This window comes from Patiria miniata, unplaced genomic scaffold, assembly GCF_015706575.1.
Source record: "Patiria miniata isolate m_02_andy unplaced genomic scaffold, ASM1570657v1 HiC_scaffold_29, whole genome shotgun sequence".
Taxonomy (NCBI): domain Eukaryota; kingdom Metazoa; phylum Echinodermata; class Asteroidea; order Valvatida; family Asterinidae; genus Patiria; species Patiria miniata.
This window is the reverse complement of record NW_024037068.1, coordinates 488,870-508,961: the sequence shown is the minus strand read 5'-3', so window position 1 is coordinate 508,961 and position 20,092 is coordinate 488,870. Positions and strand designations below refer to the sequence as shown.

Below are 20,092 nucleotides of genomic sequence, written 5' to 3'. Positions count from 1 at the left end.
ATAATGTATTTCACAACGGTCTGAGTGGTCATATCTACTCTGGTTCCTGAACTTCTCACTTCTTCACAACACCGCGCCGTATTGCAGTAAACGATGTAAACAAATTGCGCCACATTGTGCAAGCAAGAGCTCATCCAACTTCAGTTGAGGGCATGTCGATATGTTTTGCAATCTTTTCCACCAAGTTACAGAGGTATAAAAGAAGAACGATTTAATAAAACACAGGTTGCTTGTATTGCGGTTCTGCTATAGGTGAGCAAGGACAAGGTAGGCAAACATGGCAGAGTGACATCCGGCATTTTATTTTTAAACAACTTGAACTTTGTCCTGTTTTTTTTGTTAACATATGTAGGGCCTACAGTGTATATAGACCCGTGAACGTGGCATTGTAACTTGTATACAGCACGTTCACGGGTCTAATATGTACAATGTACAATGTACTAGTAGTAGTAATATGTATCCTGATGCCACTTTGTTGTAAAAGAAATTTGGTAGACATGGCATGGTAGACGTTTAGCTTTAGGACACCTCTTTCATCATCATGTTTTACTAGTTCCATTTACCCCTAGAACTATGGTAATCCGCGTAGAGGAGCACCATAGTTCTAGGGGTAAGTTCCATTCATAAATCAAACCTTTGCCTCGTTCCACCAAATTAAGCTAGCTGATATTCAACATGGTATCTCAGCGAACTGTTTCTAGATGATTCCAAACAAATAAAAGTGACTTTTCCTGCTTGTATCGTAGCCAAATGTTTAGGTATCAAGCCCCAAAATGTTTTAATGATTTGTTGGTAGGATAGGACCATTCAGAATTTGATCCCAAGCCAGTTTTCTTCAGTCATTAAAATAAACATACCGTTTCTTTAATTTGATTTGACCATTCTCACATTTCATCCCAGATCATGGCAGAGGCTTCAGCAGATCCCCATTCTCATTTCTCGGAAGATCTGGCCAGCGAGTTGGAGGCACTCAGATCAATTTTTGGCGGCGATGGAGAATTTGAAGTCCAGGAGTTGCCACCGGGCAGCGAGTACTGTTGTGTCGTGCAGGTGAAACCAGAGGGTCTGGCTGTAGGCTTGAAGTTCTCCCTACCTGGTGAGTTGGCAGTCCCAGGATAACGCCTCATTAATCACAGAGAATATTTGCTTATAGTCAGGTGGCTTAGACCCAATTTTTGACAAGATCGTGACCCACTGGTCCAAAGCACCAAACTTGGCAGATAGATTCTTATAGCCCTAGAGAAGATATTTAGAAGGAGTGACACCTTAAAAATTTTTGGGAAGGATGCCTAATTTGCATAAATTGTAAATACCTAGCATTTAATATATTTGTTCCCATATTAAGGTATATATATTTTTTGATCAGTTTAAAACAAAATTAGGTAAACATGAAATCAAGAAAATTGAAGAAAGCCGCAAACTTTAGGAAAAATTGACATCCAAATTACAATGTATGAAATAAAAATTATAATTGTGGTTGTTATTTGATACAGACACCTATCCTGACAAAAGTCCAAAGGTTGAGATTCTGCCAACTGAGAAGAACGTAATGCTACTGAATGATGACCCAATCTTGACTGAGCTCCTGCAATTGCTGTATCAGTCAGCGCAAGAAGCCGACGGGGAACCGATGATGTACAGGCTGATAGACATTGCCAGGGAATGGCTGGAGGGGCGGAGCTTAGAAGGAGAGGGGGCGGATGAGGATGACGATGAGCAAGAAGAATCAGGTATGTGGTCATCTGTGTTCTCTTCTCTTTTTTTGCCCTTTTTTACTCCAACTTTGTCATCCTAACCCCCCAGTAGTTCCCCAGGACTTCCCTTCTAAATCCCACAGAGTCTGACGGTTACTCATATGAGTTTCCTGCTCAATCCAACACAGTCCTACACAACCCAACTTCCCAGGTTGTGGGGTACCTGAAAATATAAAATGACTGGCATGCTTAATGCAACAGAATCCAACTGAAGGTATCGGTCTCACGTCACGTGATGATGGAGCTATTTTAGGAATAATCTTCAAGCAAACTTGAATTCAGTGTTCATGATTGGTCGATCCTAGGCAATAACAGTGTGATATTATACCTAATAGCACAGTTGATATCGTACTCTGCGTATCACGCTATTATTATTATTATTAATAATCATTTCTGGTAATGAAACCAAGGATTCCTCAAAAGCGCCCTAGGAACTGTAGCTCGCAAACCTGAAGAAACCTGTGGAGAGAAGACAATGAGAAGTTACAGTTTTAGAGGTGGGAGGAAAAGCCCAGAAGAATATTCTGGGGAAAACCCACGGAATCAGGCAGGGACTGAAAACCCAATCCACATATTGGCCCAGGCGGGATTCGAACCCGGGTCACAGCGGTGGAAGGCGAGGAAAGTACCGCTACGCCAACCTGACTCCCTTATGCTCCGTTCCTTGTGCACGCACCTGCAACAGGATAATCGTGTGTGTACCCCGTGCATGTTCCTTCTTTACTGTGCGTACTAGTTTGCTCGGCAATAAATTGTTATCCCTCTCGCGCTTGAGGAACACAGAGAGTATAGTGCATCTTGTGTCCCACATACAGATGCACTATGCAGTGTACCTATGAGTGGCACTGGCTGCTGTGCCGAGTTGCTGCATATCTCTTATGGAAAGTGAAAGTATCTGATTAGTTAGTGGACGGTTAATTAGGGATAAAAATGTCGTCCATCCCCCTCTTGTACATGAACTGTGAATGTGAGAAGTTTCAACTATCGAGTTGATTGCACAATGAAATGTGTAACCAGACATTTGAACAAACCCATATCATCTTTGCATTTCAGCCAACAAAGAAGAGACAGCCCAGTCACTGACCCATAAACGCAACAAGAAACCAACAAAGCTTGATGCTGATGAGGAGGAAGACTACAAGAAAAAGGGGAAGAAGAAAAAGAAGAAAAAACCAGCCGAAGACAATCAAGGCCCCGTGAAGAAATCGCGGATGAAGACGGCCTCGGAGGTGATCTCTCGCATCCAGTGGGACAAACAGGTTCGCAAGGAGGACTTCATCGTTGGCTACCTCGACCGCTTCAGGGGCGTCATCGAAAAGCCCTTCACCACCTTCAGCTGGGTGGATATCGCCACCGTAGACGATTACGACTCGCTTGCGATTCCACGTCACCGTATCCAGTACTTCAAATACAAGGACCGGGTAGTTTGGGATAAGAATGAGCGGTTGGACGACGTCTTTGGATCGACGGGCAGCAAGAAGACCATCTTGGACACCGTGGAGGTGTTCTCTAAGGAGAACCAGAGCGTGGAAGAGAAGGAGGCAAGTGATGCAGTTGGGGATGATTCAGTTGTTCAGGAGGCGACTGAAGAATCAGATCTCGTACAGGAGGCAAAGTCGGAAGAAAAAAGGCGCCGACCTTCACGACGCCCCAATTACTTCCTCGCCATCCGTGTCACTGATCCAGTCATTCGCAGGTGCGTCAGGCGGATCCAGGACGCGCTCTGCGATGACGATCCACGTCTTGACAGTTCGCGCACCGACCTGGACAGTCTCCACATCACGCTGTGCACGATGCGATTAGACAGCCAGGATGACATGTCTAAAGCCATCGACGTCCTTAAGTCGCTTCAACGTGACATCTCGGAACTTCTCTCGCCAGTCACCATGCTCCGATTCCAAGGACTAGACCAGTTTCATGGCCGGGTCCTGTTTTCTCCTCCAGAGGAATGCCCAGCCCTCATAAAACTCTCCCAGATGCTCCAGGCAGCATTAGGAGAAGCAGGAATCAATTTAGTGGGCAATCGTCCCCAATTCAACCCGCACATGACTATCTTCAAGATGAGGCGAGAAGAAGCTGATGATTTTGACGGCACGCCATTACGCTCTTATCTATATGAGCGATTTTCGCAAGCATTTCTTGGGGTGCAGCCCATAGAGGCCGTCCACCTGTGCTCTATGGACGACCCCCATAGGGCCGATGGGTTCTACTATTGCCTTGCTAGTATGGACATTCAATCTGAACATTGAGCCGCAACTTAAGGGATCATGAAATTTGTGCTGGAACATGTTTTGAGCAAATTTCCATTCCTCTGAAATATTGGGAAAAATTGTGAGACATCCCTTTTTGATTTTGATAACAGCTTTTGTTAAGTGCACTTTCTGTAAAATTCAAGAGGTTCCATGCTTTTCCTAACAACTGAGGGCGCTGTTGCTGCGATGTCATTTTAGCCACACACTCTTCGGTTTTCTGCCCCACAATTTCTCTAATTGGGACAAAAGTTGTATGGAAAACAACAGTGAATCACCAAAACGGTACATGGACGACACCAAAATTGTTTTTAAAAATTGGCAACTTTTGGTGCCAGGGCCCCAATGGAAGCCAATTTTGAACTGTTTGGGCATACCCTGGGTAAAGAAATGTGATAAAAAAAATAATAAGTACACAATACATTTTAAACTCACCATTTTAAACTTATCTAGAAATTGGCAATTACAATGTATCTGTTAGCATCAGCTTAATTTCTTCTTATTCCATTTCTATGCAGTGAACAAACATTTTAATTGAATGTCTATCTTGACTAGATTTTGGTCTGAAGTACCTTACTGTTAAACTTCATTATATTACCTAAATGTTTAACTTCATTATATTACTTATGTTTTGTTTAATGCATTCAGACTTTTTAGCACTAAAAAGTTACTGTATAAATTGAATAGTGTTAAATTCTATAAATCAAAGTGCAGTTAGCTTAATATTTATGTATTTTTTAATTTTCTACAATTTATACACACCTCAGATCAATTATATTCATGTACTTGTAAGTTAAATGTATAGAGTTGGAGCAAGTTTAAAAAAATATATGTTCACAATCCAAAAACAAATCTAATTAAAATTTGTTTTTTACGGAAAACCTTTATTTTTGCTCAATAAATTTGAATATAAGTCAGTTACAAGTAATTACAAGTTAATTTCAAAAATGTTGAGGGCATCCAAGAAACACCTCACTAGTGTCTTAATTTCTTTTCCCTAACATTTTAATAAATTGATTTCTGTGTTTGGGAATTAACTGTTTAAGAGGTTAAGAAATGGAAAAAGGCTGTTTTTGTTATTGAATGACAGTGGACCAAATTTCAAGAAAATCAAAGTTGAAATAAATTTGCAGTATTTTTTCATATACATTTTAAATAAAATGAAAAATGATATAATAACCCTCACAATAAAGTAAATCGTTTGTCTCTACGAAACTCGTTGTAAAATTCAGGGTTGTTTGTATGTTTTTATGTTTCCCAACAATCATTCTCACAAAATTCCTCAACAATCGTGAAGTAGGAGGTCCGTAAATCCGAATTTTTTCGGTACCTAGCCGTAGCTTGGAAAACCCAGGGATTAGGCTCGTGACATGGGAAATTCCAGTACAGTAGCGAATTACCCATGCCATGAGTAAAGCTGGGTTTTGATAGCTGTTCGGAACCTTACCTTAAAAACTATTGCCAGTAAATTGTCCTTGCTACTGAGTACTGGTATGGGCCGAATTTACAAATTTCGAATTACAAATGCGTGTATTTGCGAGTTTTTTTGTGCAGTTATGTTTGTTGAAGCGCGAAAGCAACCCACAATAAGATACCTTTTCGGTGGTTTGAAGACGTTCAAATTAAAAGGAGAAACTTTTTTTTCGTTAAAATTTATATTTGCTTGTTTGTTTTTGTAGCCTAATTAGGCCTATACAGTTTTAAATATTGGTTTTAAATGGCGCGCTCCAGTTCAGAAATTGCGCCCACTATACTACTAGAACGAATTAGGAGCTTGCGCTGTCAATTCAAAAGTTGAAATTAATTAATTGATTACTTGTGGGCGGAATTTTTTTTCTCATTTTCTCATTGGAAAGCTCAACTAATGTAAATGCTAGAAAATAATCAATTCAATTTGAAAATCTCTTTGTTCAAGGTTACTGTAAAGTACACAAATTGAAAATTCCTTAGAATAAAAAAAAATATTCAATTTATGGAAAGCAGGCGCGTACGTGCACCACGTGCTAGAATAATACACTTAAAACTAAAACACATCGTTGAGGGCGCTCTTGAATCAAAACAGTGCAGAAGTTTCACGGATAAAGATCTGCAACTAAAGTAAGTGCAAACTTGATCAGAAATTTCTTCTAATTTCAGCTCGGTCTAGGTAACAGCGTGGCCGTATGTTTTTGTTCATAAATGCATGTGCCTTCTGTCGCCTTTTCGCCTGGCACAATTTTGGTCAAATGGGGACAGTGGCGCACCCAGGATTTCAAAAATGTTGCCCATTTTTTGGGGGCTGCATGCAGAGACAAGGGGGTTTTTTGGACCGTTTTTTTTTTGGGGGGGGAACCAACTATTTTGATGTTGGTGGCGCCATTTACTGATTTAGGCCTACTACTCGAAAATAGGCCTATGCATACATATTAGCATGGTCAAATCGTGGGACTAAAAAAAAAATGTATCCCCCCTAAAAAAAATATATAATTGACAACCTCTTGAATTGGGGAGGGGAGGGGGGCTCAAGCCCCTCGATAGCCCCACTAGTGTGTACTCCTAGAACTATGAGGCTCCACGTAGTGGAGCCTCATAGGTTCAGAAGCCCGCAAAATTGTTGTCAGCACAAAACACTAATTAAGTACAAAAACGTCCATCCCAAGCAGGCCGTTTTCCACAGAACCGCTGCACAGTTTGCCCCTAAACTCCATACAATACCTCATGACATACTCACGTTATGTGCACCCAACAAACATCGGTGGATTCTGTCTGTTTTTCGGCAAAAATGATGAAAAATATGCCCTTTCCGCACTGAGCCAACCTAACACTTGAAACGAGCACGCGTGCAGAATGATCGCAGTTATTTTCGGTTCGATCGCTCGGAGCGCGCCGCGGGGGGTACGTACGTGCACTTGTACGCATGTGCATACTATCGTTCCGCTCCTACACCATACCCCCGCGGCGCGCTCCGAGCGATCGAACCGAAAATAACTGCGATCATTCTGCACGCGTGCTCGTTTCAAGTGTTAGGTTGGCTCAGTGCAGAAAGGGCATATTTTTCATCATTTTTGCCGAAAAACAGACAGAATCCACCGATGTTTGTTGGGTGCACATAACGTGAGTATGTCATGAGGTATTGTATGGAGTTTAGGGGCAAACTGTGCAGCGGTTCTGTGGAAAACGGCCTGCTTGGGATGGACGTTTTTGTACTTAATTAGTGTTTTGTGCTGACAACAATTTTGCGGGCTTCTGAACCTATGAGGCTCCACTACGTGGAGCCTCATAGTTCTAGGAGTAACTAGTGTGGCCGTCGGTATGCTGCGCTGAACCTCTGCGCAGCATACCGACGGCCACACTAGTTGGGCTAGCCCCCCGAGTGCCCCCCCCCCCTCCACCTGGCCCTTGGGTGCGCCACTGAACGGGGATTCAAAAGATGGAAAAAATTCCGTACTCGGACGTCACTTTTTTCAATTAATTTTCTAGTGCCAAAAGTTAAATCTCAGAATCTCAGAATCTCAGAAACTTGACTGGATATCGCCGCTAGGCATCATCATCCAGTTTATGGTTATTCCTCCACTTTCCCTCCTCTACTCTCACCCTCTCCTTTCCTTAATTTCTATTTATTAATCAGTCAGTTACTTCATCGGGATTCGAACCTCTGACGCTTGCTTGATACACGAGACTCTTAACCGCTAGGCCGCGCACGATCGCTGTTGCAATAATCAATCTTTGGACGTATTTGAAGTATCCATTGAAATAAACTAAATATTCATGAGAAAATAAATATTCATAATGACGTATTGCACTATCATTGGCAGGCTCATGCGACGTCATGGTTGTTGATGTCACGTGTATAACGTACCGCTGTCTTTCAGCCACTACAATCAGTTTTGACCGGCTGCTTCAAGTTAGTTCTGCACGACGTATGCATCCAAAATGTGCTCTAAAAAACACATTTTGAGTAAATTTTTTTCACCTTTACACAGCTTCCTGGCTTTCTCTTGGTTCAAATGACAAGGTGAGGTGACAATTAATATGTTTGGCAGCAGATAAATTGACGTCCGAGTACGGAACTTTTCCCCAAAAGATAATGGAAAAAATAAAAGTTGATACATTCAACATGTTCAATGTCGGTACCGGGCATTCAGATATATTGTGTGAACAGCTGGGAAGCAGCGGCGTCATTAGCAACTATGACCGCACAGCGTCGGGGGGGGGGGGGGGGGGGGGGGGGGGGGGGGGGGGGGGGGGGGGGGGGGGGGGGGGGGGGGGGACAACTACCGTAAAAAAAATACAGAAATACACACATGTACGGCTTTTGCTGTGGGGAGGGGGAAATTGCTCGTCAAGGGGGAGCCCGGCCCCACCAGGCCCCACCCTCCTTGACGATGGGCCTGCTGCACCTGCTCATCATCAATGCTACACGACTTGCACAAGAGTCCACTCAAGGCCAGACATCTCCAAAGCCATCTAGGGATTAAAAAGCACATTCTTTCTCTCTGTGGAGCAAATATGGAAGAAAAGTCGGCTTTAAAATGTGAATTGAGACCTCAAACTTTGTTAAAATCTTCCAGACCTCTTCTCTGCCTCATGGAAATTTTCAAGAAATTTTTCGAACAAAAGGATAGTCCTTCTAGCCTCTATGATCTTTTTGCTTTGTAATTTTGTGTATTTGTTTGAATGAGTTTTTTTTTGCCCTCAGGGTTTTGGCCCGATTCATGAGAAGACATCATGGCGGCTAGCTCTGACTCAACATCACCACCGGACTGGGATGTGATCATTGTAGGGGCCGGCATTGCCGGGCTAACCGCTGCCTACCGACTGCAGAAACAGAAGCCGGGAATAAAGGTGCTGGTTTTAGAGGCAAAAGGTTTGTGCAAATGAGTATGTAAGTATGTGAAGAAGAATTGGTATCATTGCAAGGCCAAATAAAAAAAACACATGTTAAGCGTCCTGCCTTTTTGAAAAAAAAAGGAAGGAGGAGGCCCTTTTTTTTCCAAAAATGGCGGCCCGACCCATTTTTCCAAAATGTCTGGTTGGGCTATTTTTCGAGATGGCCACCAGCTTTTTTTTTTTTTTTGGCTGCCACTTGGACTCAGGAAATGACATACCAGCTTTTTAGATTCTAAAAAGTATGACATTTTTTTCCTAAAAATATCATTAAATTTAACTCTTTTTTTTTTTCAATTAAAAAAAAAAGAAAAAAGAGGCAGCCTCCAAAAAAGGAAGCGGGCGGGGACACTAAACCTTTTTTTTTTTTTAAATTTCAAATAAAGGTCCCGGAAAGACATTTACAATGATATAAGGTCACTACGGATCATCTTCCCGTGACATAAAATAAGAAAGTTGTGACGTTTTGAACCAGCAATTTCAGGCCCGTATCGTAATTTTTTTGTAAGGATCGTATAGTTGGGGCAAATGATGTACATGTAGTTGATGCGCAACAACTTAATTGAAGATTAATTGAAATGGTGCTTATTGAAGTGTTAACAAGCCATTTTCATCTGCAAGTCAAGCCTGTAGTTTTGCACACGAGATGAATTGCATGAGCTCAGGAATCTGAAATGTAAAAAATTGGCGAAACGGAATGCATCCTTAAAACTAAGGAAACATTTTGAATATCCTTATTCAGACCGTGTTGGGGGTCGGACATACACAACTGAGCTCGAGGGTGCTCATGGGAAGGATATCTGGGACTTGGGAGGCCAGTGGGTCGGAAGGTAATATTTAATTAATGCATTTATTAATATTAAAGGGAAAATACAACATTTGCAAACATCAAAAAATAAAACTACCAAATCATTTTGAAATACCTTGCTGGACTGTTAGTGAATGACAGTGTAAAGCATCCTGTAAAATCATGGCACCTGGTATACTGTCATTTTCAAGAAAAGTGGTATTTTTGTATCAATTTCCAACGCTGATCAGCCGACCAGCGTTGGAAAAAACTGGCTATTTTTTCAAATACTGGCCCCAGTTGACCATCGCACTTGTTTGCAATCGATTACACACCTATGAACGGGTACAAGCCAGCTAGACTGGTTCCCTGACCTTACAATTCCCCAATGTATGTAAACTGCTCTGTTTCTTTTTAAATGGAGTCAGGGAACCAGACTACAGGAAAATGAAAATAGCATTTTTGAACCCAAAACCTAAAAAAAGTCAGTGTAACTATATTTGCTATATATTTCCAACCCCCCAATTCCATCCATTTCTGAAAATTACAGCAAAAGCAAATGATGTATATTCCCTTTAAAAGAGATGTTAAATTGTAGTCCGGATCTATAAAAAAAACCTTTCCTGAGAATTTGTTCTGTTCCATTTAATTAACACAGAGTTTAGGTAGGGTGGATCATTTGTCATTATTAAGCTATGACAGGAGCTTTTACTTGTCACTTGGTGGTCGGTCGGTCGGATGGTCTGTCTGTCTGTCTCTCCCCAGAAAATTGATCAAAAATATGGTGTTCCATATGTGCCATCGGCGTAGCATTTTTCGACGTGGCATGTTTAAGCTCTAGGTTTAAGGGATCGTTTTGATCAATTTCATGCAAGACTTCTTGCAACACGGCCAGGGCTTATTGTGCAATCGTACTTGTTTAGCTCTATGAATGCTGTATATTCCGAGAAAAACAATATTCTAGGATCTCGTTTTCGATTAAAAATTTGCCGAGTCATGTTTTGAGATGCTCCCGAAATCAGCGTCTGGGACACGTTCTCATTACTGCTTCTTTCATTGTTTTCTTGAAATTGAAAGAATATTTTCACAGGGAGTTTAGTGCCATTATTATTTTTAAACTATATAAGCTTTTCGACAATAATTTTGTCAGTTAATTTTTGGATAGCTGCAAATGATCTACTCTACCTTAAATTTCAGATTTAACAAGTTTTCAGTACTGAATTACATATGAGACTGGTATATCCTGGATGCAGAATTTGCAAGCTGAAAAATCAAAAAATTCGATTTTACTTCTCTCATCCTTTAGCTCCCAGTATCACATCATATGGCTGCTGAACGAGTTGGGCCTGGAGAAGTACCCACAATACACCACGGGCAAGAAGATGATGTTGCTAGGCAACAAGGGCATCCGGACCTACGAGGCCAGCATCCCGTCCATGTCGTACCTGTCGTTGATTGATCTGCAGCGCTTCATGACAGCCGTACGTTCCCCCCTCCCCCCCCCCCCCCGAAAAAAACCCAAATATTGAAATAATTTCGCACTGTAACCCTAACCCTTCCAGATGTAACACAGTGCAGAAGGTGTGAAACTCTGTGGAACTTTGTTGCATTGGGCCATCAATATTAGTACACACATGTAATCTGCCAATTCTGAGACAGTGTAAGCTATGAGCAATGCCTAAAAATGTATCACATAGCAGTGGGCAACCAGAGATTGAAAATAACACAGGTACCTAGGCACCCGTTAAAGAAACCCGACGCCATTGCAATCATGTCAAAATTCAAATCTCGGAAGTTGCTGTTGAGATTGTTTACAAAGGTCCGCACGATAATACTACTGCATCAGCGCATCAATACAGCAAGATACAAGTGTGTACAGTGAGCTTCATAGCTTTACGGTGTAAACTGCAGCTTTCGCAAGCGTCATAAATATGTGCAATATGTTCTGTTTTCCAATGTGGCCTGGTTTTTATTTTGAAAATTCCCCACAAATGACTTCAAAACCTTTCTTTTTCATTGTCTGAGAAGTAACAAAGTGATTTGCAAAGTTGGTTGCGGGTACCCGATCCCATAATCTAGGTTTCGATGCACAGTCCTACCTCTGACCCTCTGGTCATAAGTCATGAACCCTAACCACTAAGCCACACTCCCACAACTGTATCGTTAAGCGCACGTTGAATTTAGAGCTCATCATGCTTAGCAAGTTTGTCTGCTATACGCAAAACTCAGCTGAGAACCAGTGACAGCCTGACAAGCAAAATACTTTGCATGATATTGTTTGGCTGGTAACCTGTACTTGCTCAGCACATGTACTCGGTGCTAAGCACATTTCTGTGTTACCCCTTTGTGCAGACGGACAAAACAGCGGCAAGTCTTCCTGTACACAACCCGATGGATGCGCCTGACGCTGATATCTTGGACAGCATGACGCTGGAAACACTCGTACGGCAAACAACGTATACACTGGGTAATATGTACAAGCCACTCAATAGACCATTATCATGTTGCGGCCATTTGGATTTTTCCCATTTAAATCAATATAACCAAAATGAAAACGTTGGGATCCTAGACAAAGAGGAGCACTGTCATAAAAGAGAGTTCAAGGAAACCATCTGGTAAAGAATAGAACAGCCGTCCCTCATCAAAAAGGGCGGGCTACATTTTAACTTATCTCATGCATGGGACTGAGCCATTCAAGGCATTTCTTGCCGTCTAATCACACGGCCAGCCCACCGGGTCATCAGTTGCCTGATGAAGTCTGGATGGTTTCGGACGAAACGTTGCAAGTTGCAAAAACGCAAGTTCCAGAATTGGATTCGTCTAATATTTCATCTTACGACTAGTCTTAATCCTGCATTCAAATTCATTTTGTAATGCTGGAGATTTGATGTCACTGTTTGTGAATGCTGGTGCCCTTTTGGCCTGCAAACTTAGTAAGCTCAGGTCCCACTGATATTCAGATTTCTGAACGTCGAGAAAAAATTGAGGCCAAATGTCTTGCTCAAGAACACAAGCACCATTCTTCCCTGCCTTGGTTTTTTTCCAAACCTTGAGTTCTGGGAGGCCTGACACAAGCCATATCGCTGTGTGACTGAGACTTTTTGCTAGACAATTTTGAAAATAACTTTTTTTGCCCTGAAATTTCTCATCAGAGGCTCGCGATGCCATTGATATTGCCATCAACCAGATCTTTGGTGCTCAGCCCCGCATGTTGTCCGCCTTGTTCTACTATTATTACGTCAGCTCCGCTCGTGATATGAGAACGCTGAATGAGACCACGGACGGAGCCAACCAGGAGTTCAGAATAAAGGTACCTTTGACCTTTCACTTTTGACCTGGCTGTTGTCGGCCCAATTTATGCAGGTATTTTCAAGATGGGTGGTGTTAGATCAGATCCCCAAAATGACCTTGAGGATATTTTCTTTTAGCGGATGTAATTAGAGACCAGATTGTGCTGATCTCAAGCTGCTGTAGAAAACTGGTCTCATGGCCTGATGAACAGGGCTAACAATTGTGAAGCACTTTGAGACCTTTGGTATAAAAAGTGCAATATTAGCACCTCTTTGGTCGTAGAATTATGTCTCGTTCAGAGCCAACACAGTTAAATTCTATTCATAAGCTGAGTTTGATTGGGTGAGGGGAAAAACCTAATTAAACCGTTGGTGAAGGGCAAAACCTAATATTGAGTTAATTTCTAATCAAAGCAGTTAATTGCTAATGCAGTACCAATCCTAACTGCCCACATAATCCCATTGTGAAAGGATTACAGGATTAGGAGCTTAATCCTCTTACTGCACCAATCCTAACTGCCCACATAATCCCATTATGAAAGGATTACAGGATTAGGAGCTTAATCCTCTTACTGCATTAACTGTGGACAGTTATCCCCACTGTGTCATGGTCACTGTTGCGTACATTGACTTGACCTCAAAAGATCACGTTTTTGGATTCCTAAATGTCAGTTCTGTAAAAATGACTCAAATTAGACCAGTTGTAAGATGCAGCGCTAGACACAATGAATGGCGCCCTCTGTGATCCAGAATATGGATGTTCGTTACTTTTCCCTTATATTTAGGGCGGTGCCCAGCAAATATCAACCATCTTAACAGACAGGATAGGCCAGGAGCGGGTGTTACTAGACCATCCTGTAGAACACATAGACCAGCGGGATGCCCACAAGGTCACCGTGGTGACGGAAGCGGGTCAACAGTTCACCGGTCGCTATGTGATTGTCGCAACTCCTCTCCATTGCTCCAGTAAGAAACCACTAGATTTATTATAAAATGTAAAATATTAGTCCATTACTACCTCATCATCAAAAACTGATTCTGTTGTTTTCCCCTGAAGTGAAAAACATGTCTTGTAGAGTGATGTGATTATCGTTGATTTCATGCTTCAGTTCTTCTTTATCTACAGCCAACATTGAATACGTCCCTACGCTGCCCCTTGAGAGGATCAGTCTGGCCCGCCACTCACCCATGGCTCATCTCTTCAAGTTCATTGTCACCTACCAAACAGTAAGGTTTACGTTTCGCTGATCCCTTCTGTCAGCTACTCATTTTGTTAAACCCTAGCTCCCTAGGCCTTTTTGCTAGGATGTAGTCTCAATCCTGCAAAATCCTCTAATTGGCCTCATGGAAAATAGCATAAAGCCTCAATCCTGCAAATTCCTACATTATTTCTTGAATATGGTCCGTGGAGGGGTGACCACAGCCTGAATCCTGCAAAATCCTGCGGCAGTGACTGTCAATATGTTGAGGCTTGGCCAGTGACATCCTGGAACAGTACGGAGGATTTCAAGCATAATCCAGGCCTATATTTATGCATGGCTGAGCAAAAACAACACAAGGTCCGGCCCAAGACCTTGACAAAGGGCATCCTTCGAACTCAGTAACACACTTTTGCCATGTAACCTCAATCCTCCAAATTCCTCCACTTTGGCAAAGAGGATTTTGAAGGATTCAGGGCGGTTAGGGTTAAATATTTCATTTCTACCTGATGGGCTTTGTGCACATAAGTCCCCCCTCAATGATAAGCAAGGGCGAGTTGGGGGAGGCATTGGGACGCATTGCTGACAACGCATATAGTCCTCACACAAAGACCGTACAGCTTTGTTCACATTCACAATAAAATCAGCTGTGCCTACTTTGCGCAATTGCCGCGTGAACCAGTACGCGTACATGATGTGTCGTATCCATTTGAATCCCGAAAAGTGGTCCAAAAAAGCACCCTCTCTTTTTTTGCCCATAACCATTTTGGGCAAATTACAAAAAAATCTGCCTTTAACTCCTTGATGATTTTCATATGTAGTAACAAGCCACATATTTGTTTAGGCTTTTTGGAGAGAGGATGGTTTTTCCGGCGAGATTTTCAGCAACGGGGTAAGCCGACCATCGAAGGCCTCAGCACAGGCCCACTGCAGTTGACGTTTGACTGTACAACTCCCAACGGCAGCCCAGCTCTTGTGGGATTCTACTGCAATGGTAGAGAGTGGAGCCAGATTGAAGTAAGTCAAACCAGTAATCCCTGTACCGCCCCTCGCCGCCCTGCCTGTTACTTTCTGTACACCCCTCACCTGCCCTGCGTGTAACGCCCTGTAGCACCTCAAGCTGCCCTAGCACTGTATGGTATTTGTAGATTCATCAGAGAATAAACAAATAGAAAGTATCACAATGCAGTCCAGCAGACGATTTCACGAAAAAAAGCACAGCTTGCACCATGTGTAAGACTTACGCAGCACAGCTGCGCAATAAACTTACGATCAATTTCACAAAACTTGGCGTAGCTGCGCAACATTTTAAATAATCAAAACATCGTGGACGAGGCTAACTACAGCATTTTCGACTGTTGTTTGTGTATGAATTTGTTCGTTCACGAAACAGTGGTTAAATAACCTCAGCCTGCCAAGAACAAATTTGTTGCGCAGCTGCGCAATAAATGTACGATCGATTTCACAAAACTTGGCGTATCTGCGCAGCGTTTTAAATAATCTAAACATCTTGGAGGAGGATAATAACAGCATTTACGACGGCTGTTTGTGTATGAATTGTTCGTTCTCGAAACAGTCGTTGAATCACATCAGTCTACCATTTTGAAAATTATTTTGTCCGACTTTCTTCGGAATCGTGTGGCAACTCTAAAAAAAAATTGTCACTAGTAAAATAGAAACTCATTTACTTCAAACAAAAAGATATGAGTGTCCTGTATCAACCTTGATAAGTTGTGCAATAACAGACTCCATGACGATCACGATTTGCTGGTAAAATTTGTCATTTTCATTTGCTACGCCACAACTTATGCCGCCTACAAATGATTGCGCAAATTATCTATAATTTATCGTGCAAGTCGCGGACTTACGCACTGAGATTTTCTTGAAAAGTGTCATATTAAAGTGAAATGTTGCGCAGCGTGAAATGTTGCGCAGCTTACGCAATAAACTGTGGCGCAAGCGGAGTTGCGCCATTGCGTAGTTTTGTGAAATCGGCTGCAGGTGTTAGTGCGTTACACCCTTACTCCCCTAACATTAACTCTGCCAGATCCTTCCAAATCGGCACGAGGGTTGTTTGGAAAATGTTGCAGGATTGAGGAAGGTAGAGCCCAAGCACTGTTATTTGATATGGGGCTTCAAGCCACTTCATGCCCCTTGAACGTTGTGTGCAAAGCCTTGTTTTGTCGGATCTGATCAACTTAGCATGTGGCAGTGGGTACAAGTAAACTGTTGGTTGAGCACCGGAACAGCGTTCTAGAGGTCCAACATTCACATCCCACTCCAGAGAACTTCTTTGTTTCAACCTTAAAATGAACCAAGTCAATTTTCCTCCGTTTCAATTTTGTTTCATATAAGCCCGCGGTGCGGCAGGCTGCCATACTGGATGCCCTGGCTGAGTTCTTTGGGCCCAAGGCCAAGGAGCCACTGGACTATAGGGAGAAGGTGAGTCTGACTGGCAGAAACATTTGTGAGGCGTTCTTTTTAATAACTGTTTCATCTAAGCTTTAAAAACAAACATGAAACAGCTTTCAAATGGGTAAGTTTGATGCGTCGTTCTTACGATGCAGTTGGTAAAATGGGTCTTAGGATGCGTCTTAGCTAAGATCGTAAGATCAGACCAGTTCCGTGAAATCTGCCCCAGGGGTAGCCCATAAAGTTCTTGGATTCATATTGCATGGTCCCAAGAAAAACGTTGGCAATGCTAACTATTCATTTCTGTACTTTTCTGTTTGTTAGGACTGGGCATTAGAGCCTTATAACGGTGGCTGTCCTGTCAACGTCATGACCCCAGGAGCAATGACCTACTTCCATGGAGGCCTCCGAACGCCATTTGACAGGTAAAGCAGTTAACCCATCAGCACTTGTATTACATTGTAAACACCGCAAAAAAAGAAAGTCCACACTCATTGGAGGAATTACTCAACTACGAGTACCAAGTACGAGTACTGAGGACGAGTACTACAACACTGCCTTTAAGTACGTATCAAAGTTCAGAGTATTTCCATTTGGTTTGGAAATTAACAAATAATAGTTGAGTCCATGGCAAGTCCATCACAAGTCCATCACAAGTCCAACACAAGTCCAACACAAGTCCATCACAAGTCCAACACAAGTCCATCACAAGTCCATCACAAGTCCATCACAAGTCCATCACAAGTCCATCAAAAGTCCATCCCAAGTCCATCACAAGTCCATCCCAAGTCCATCCCAAGTCCATCCCAAGTCTAACACAAGTCCATCCCAAGTCCATCCCAAGTCCATCACAAGTCCATCACAAGTCCATCACAAGTCCATCACAAGTCCATCACAAGTCTAAAACAAGTCCATCACAAGTCCAACACAAGTCCAACACAAGTCCATCACAAGTCCATCACAAGTCTAACACAAGTCCATCACAAGTCCATCACAAGTCCATCACAAGTCCAACACAAGTCCATTACAAGTCCATCAGAAGTCCTCCAGTCTCAAGTCAAGTCACAAGCTATTCAAATGAACAGAGAGTGTGACTAAAGCATTCCTTTCTCATTGCTCGTCCCCTGGTTCTTGTGAAATTGTGATTTAGTTGTGAGACTGGCGTTTTAGATGGACTCGACATCACCACTGTCATGATACTTTGAAATGATTCTGATGTCAGAGATGAAGCCTGGAGCAAGTTCGGGCAAGACCAATTAGTCGACTAGTGGTTGATTTGTGACGTAACTTACACTTGCCCATTAATAGCAACGTGCGAAAGTCTCTAGTCAAACGCTGGTCAAAATGTCATCGCAAAACTTCTGGGTCCTGGCTCCCTGCCTGGCTTCATAGCACGGCTATTGGTTACCAGCGAAGCAACCATGCCCAGTAGGCTGGTTCCAAATAGTCAAGCAACTATCGTCGACTAGACAGAGTTCGGGCTAACTTAAGTCGAACTATGGTTAACCATTGGTCAACAATAGTTCTTGTGCAAACTTGCCCCAAAGTGCAGACAGAGCCAAGATTTCAAAAACATCTTTTGGTCTTTTCCCAGAGTGCACTGGGCCGGCACCGAGTCGGCCACTCACCACTGCGGCTACCTGAGCGGGGCGGTGCAGTCGGGGATGCGCGCCGCCAGCGAGGTACTGGGCCGACTGGAACCCGCCCACATCAGGGATGAGATCATGACCGCGCTGGACGGCCGGCGCGATTACAAAGACGATGAGGAGAAGGAGACGTGGGGTTGGGCCCTCGGCGGCCTGATCGGCGTAGCTGCCGTGGCAGCGCTGGTGGTCCGGAAACTCTGGTATTACTGATGACGTTGGACTAAAATATGGGCGGAGCTTCAGGTGTCAAGGGAAGGGGGGAGTGGTGTCAGAGAATTTTTGAGGGGATATTTTATGGACAGTAGGGATTTTGAAAATTAGTGTTGATAAATTGACCCTCGTCTTTTGAGGATCAACCTTCCAATTCACTAATCTTGAGAGGCTGTGCACCAGAATCGTATACAGGAATCTAGTATTGGTACTAAAACACATGAGGTCACCAGACTATTTTCGGGGACTGTTGTGTACCCAGTCGATATTGTGTATCTGTATCACACACAATGCGGGATGTTCACCAAAATTTCTATAGTTATTTTGGTATATATTACACAACCGATACTGACAGCAAGGAAAAAGGGACACTTTTCCTGATCTTCAAGTTTTTAACATTTTAAAGGAATGTCAACATTTGCGATGTGATCAGGCTATTAAATGAGTCGTTTGTCGGGAATTTTCATTTGGAGAGTCGGGCCAAAACAGGACCACTTCATCACATTTCCTGGCGTTCCGACTTCCATAATTTTTGAACTATAGATGGTACCAGCATGCAGTTGTCACAGCAGTAATGCTGAGATTGTGCTCTTTTCAAATATGTAAAAAAATTTGATCAGGGTCAACAAATGACTCACTTAGCTTGATCGCATCACATTTGCCTTTGCAATTTTCAAAAATGGATGTATTTGGGGTTATTATTTTATAGCCAACAGTGTCACACTGACTTGTTTGAAGTTTTTTGTTCATAGATGCTGGAAAACCAAGAAAAACAATCATGTTTCTGTATTTCCTGATTCCCTGTCCCCACTTACGATGAAACGGGGCAGTTTATAGACGTCGGGGAATTGTAAGGTCAAAGAACAAGTCTAGCCGGGCTTGTACCAGTTCATAGGTGTGTATGATTGCAAACAAATTGTGGTCTAACTAAATTTGGGGGGCATTATTTGAAAAAAGCCAGAAATTGATACAAAAATATAATTTTTCTTGAAATGACAGCGCACTAGGTGCCATGATTTTACAGGATGCTTTAGACAGTCATTCACTAACAGTCCAGTGAGGTATTTCATAATCATTTTTAGTTTTGTTTTTTGATGTTTTCAAATGCTTTTTTTTATAGTGACCTTACTGAGTTTTTTTTTTGTTTTGGGGTTTTTTATTTGCAACAACTTAAAACAAAATAAGGTTTTTAGAAAGAATGTAGTAGGCCGTCTATCTACGAAATCGAAAAAGATGAAATGGTGCATTAACTACTTGCAAATTTAGCAATCGATCCTTTTTAAAAAAACAAAACAATTATATTCAATTTAAAATAAAGAGATTCTTGCCGTAATTTAGTTGCGGGCGATAACTTTCCCCAAAAAAGGATAATGTGACCACTGAATTGCATAATACATTCAATTTATTCACCACCTTAAAATAATTTCTCTTCTTTTTATATTATTCTCGTACATTTGATCCTCAATGTACTTGTACATCATTTGTATGTAAGATGTTACATAATAAAAAGCAACTATGAAATCGTGTTGTTATTCTTTATAGATTATTTAATGTTATGTTTACAAAAAAAGAGGCAGTTTATGTGACAATTATTGTTGACGTCTATTGAAGTCGTTTGTGATTCTGTTTGTGAAAAATGTCATAATTGAACCTCATTGTTACTAAGTAACACAAATAAA

The 20,092-nt window shown here is 42.1% G+C and overlaps 2 protein-coding genes across 3 annotated transcripts; both read left to right on the top strand.

Annotated features, from left to right (window-relative positions):
• The first annotated feature begins 52 nt into the window (after positions 1 to 52).
• LOC119735556 lies at positions 53 to 5,218 on the top strand. Of its 2 annotated transcripts, none has more exons than XM_038209294.1 (4): positions 53 to 252; positions 901 to 1,096; positions 1,494 to 1,730; positions 2,808 to 5,218. In XM_038209294.1, exons 2-4 carry the CDS (start codon positions 904 to 906, stop codon positions 4,001 to 4,003), a joined length of 1,626 nt encoding a protein of 541 aa, XP_038065222.1. In that variant the 5' UTR covers positions 53 to 252; positions 901 to 903; the 3' UTR covers positions 4,004 to 5,218. The 2 variants fall into 2 exon arrangements, with proteins under 2 accessions (XP_038065222.1, XP_038065221.1); XM_038209293.1 differs by having other exon boundaries at positions 53 to 267.
• Positions 5,219 to 6,032: 814 nt separating this feature from the next.
• On the top strand, positions 6,033 to 18,921 carry LOC119736124 (probable flavin-containing monoamine oxidase A). Its single transcript, XM_038210137.1, is given in 13 exon segments — positions 6,033 to 6,100; positions 8,682 to 8,849; positions 9,612 to 9,699; positions 10,963 to 11,137; positions 12,009 to 12,123; positions 12,809 to 12,966; positions 13,732 to 13,912; positions 14,073 to 14,173; positions 14,990 to 15,058; positions 15,061 to 15,162; positions 16,501 to 16,587; positions 16,882 to 16,982; positions 18,152 to 18,921. Coding segments are annotated over 12 exon segments (1,578 nt in total). The 5' UTR covers positions 6,033 to 6,100; positions 8,682 to 8,710; the 3' UTR covers positions 18,414 to 18,921.
• Positions 18,922 to 20,092: the final 1,171 nt, after the last annotated feature.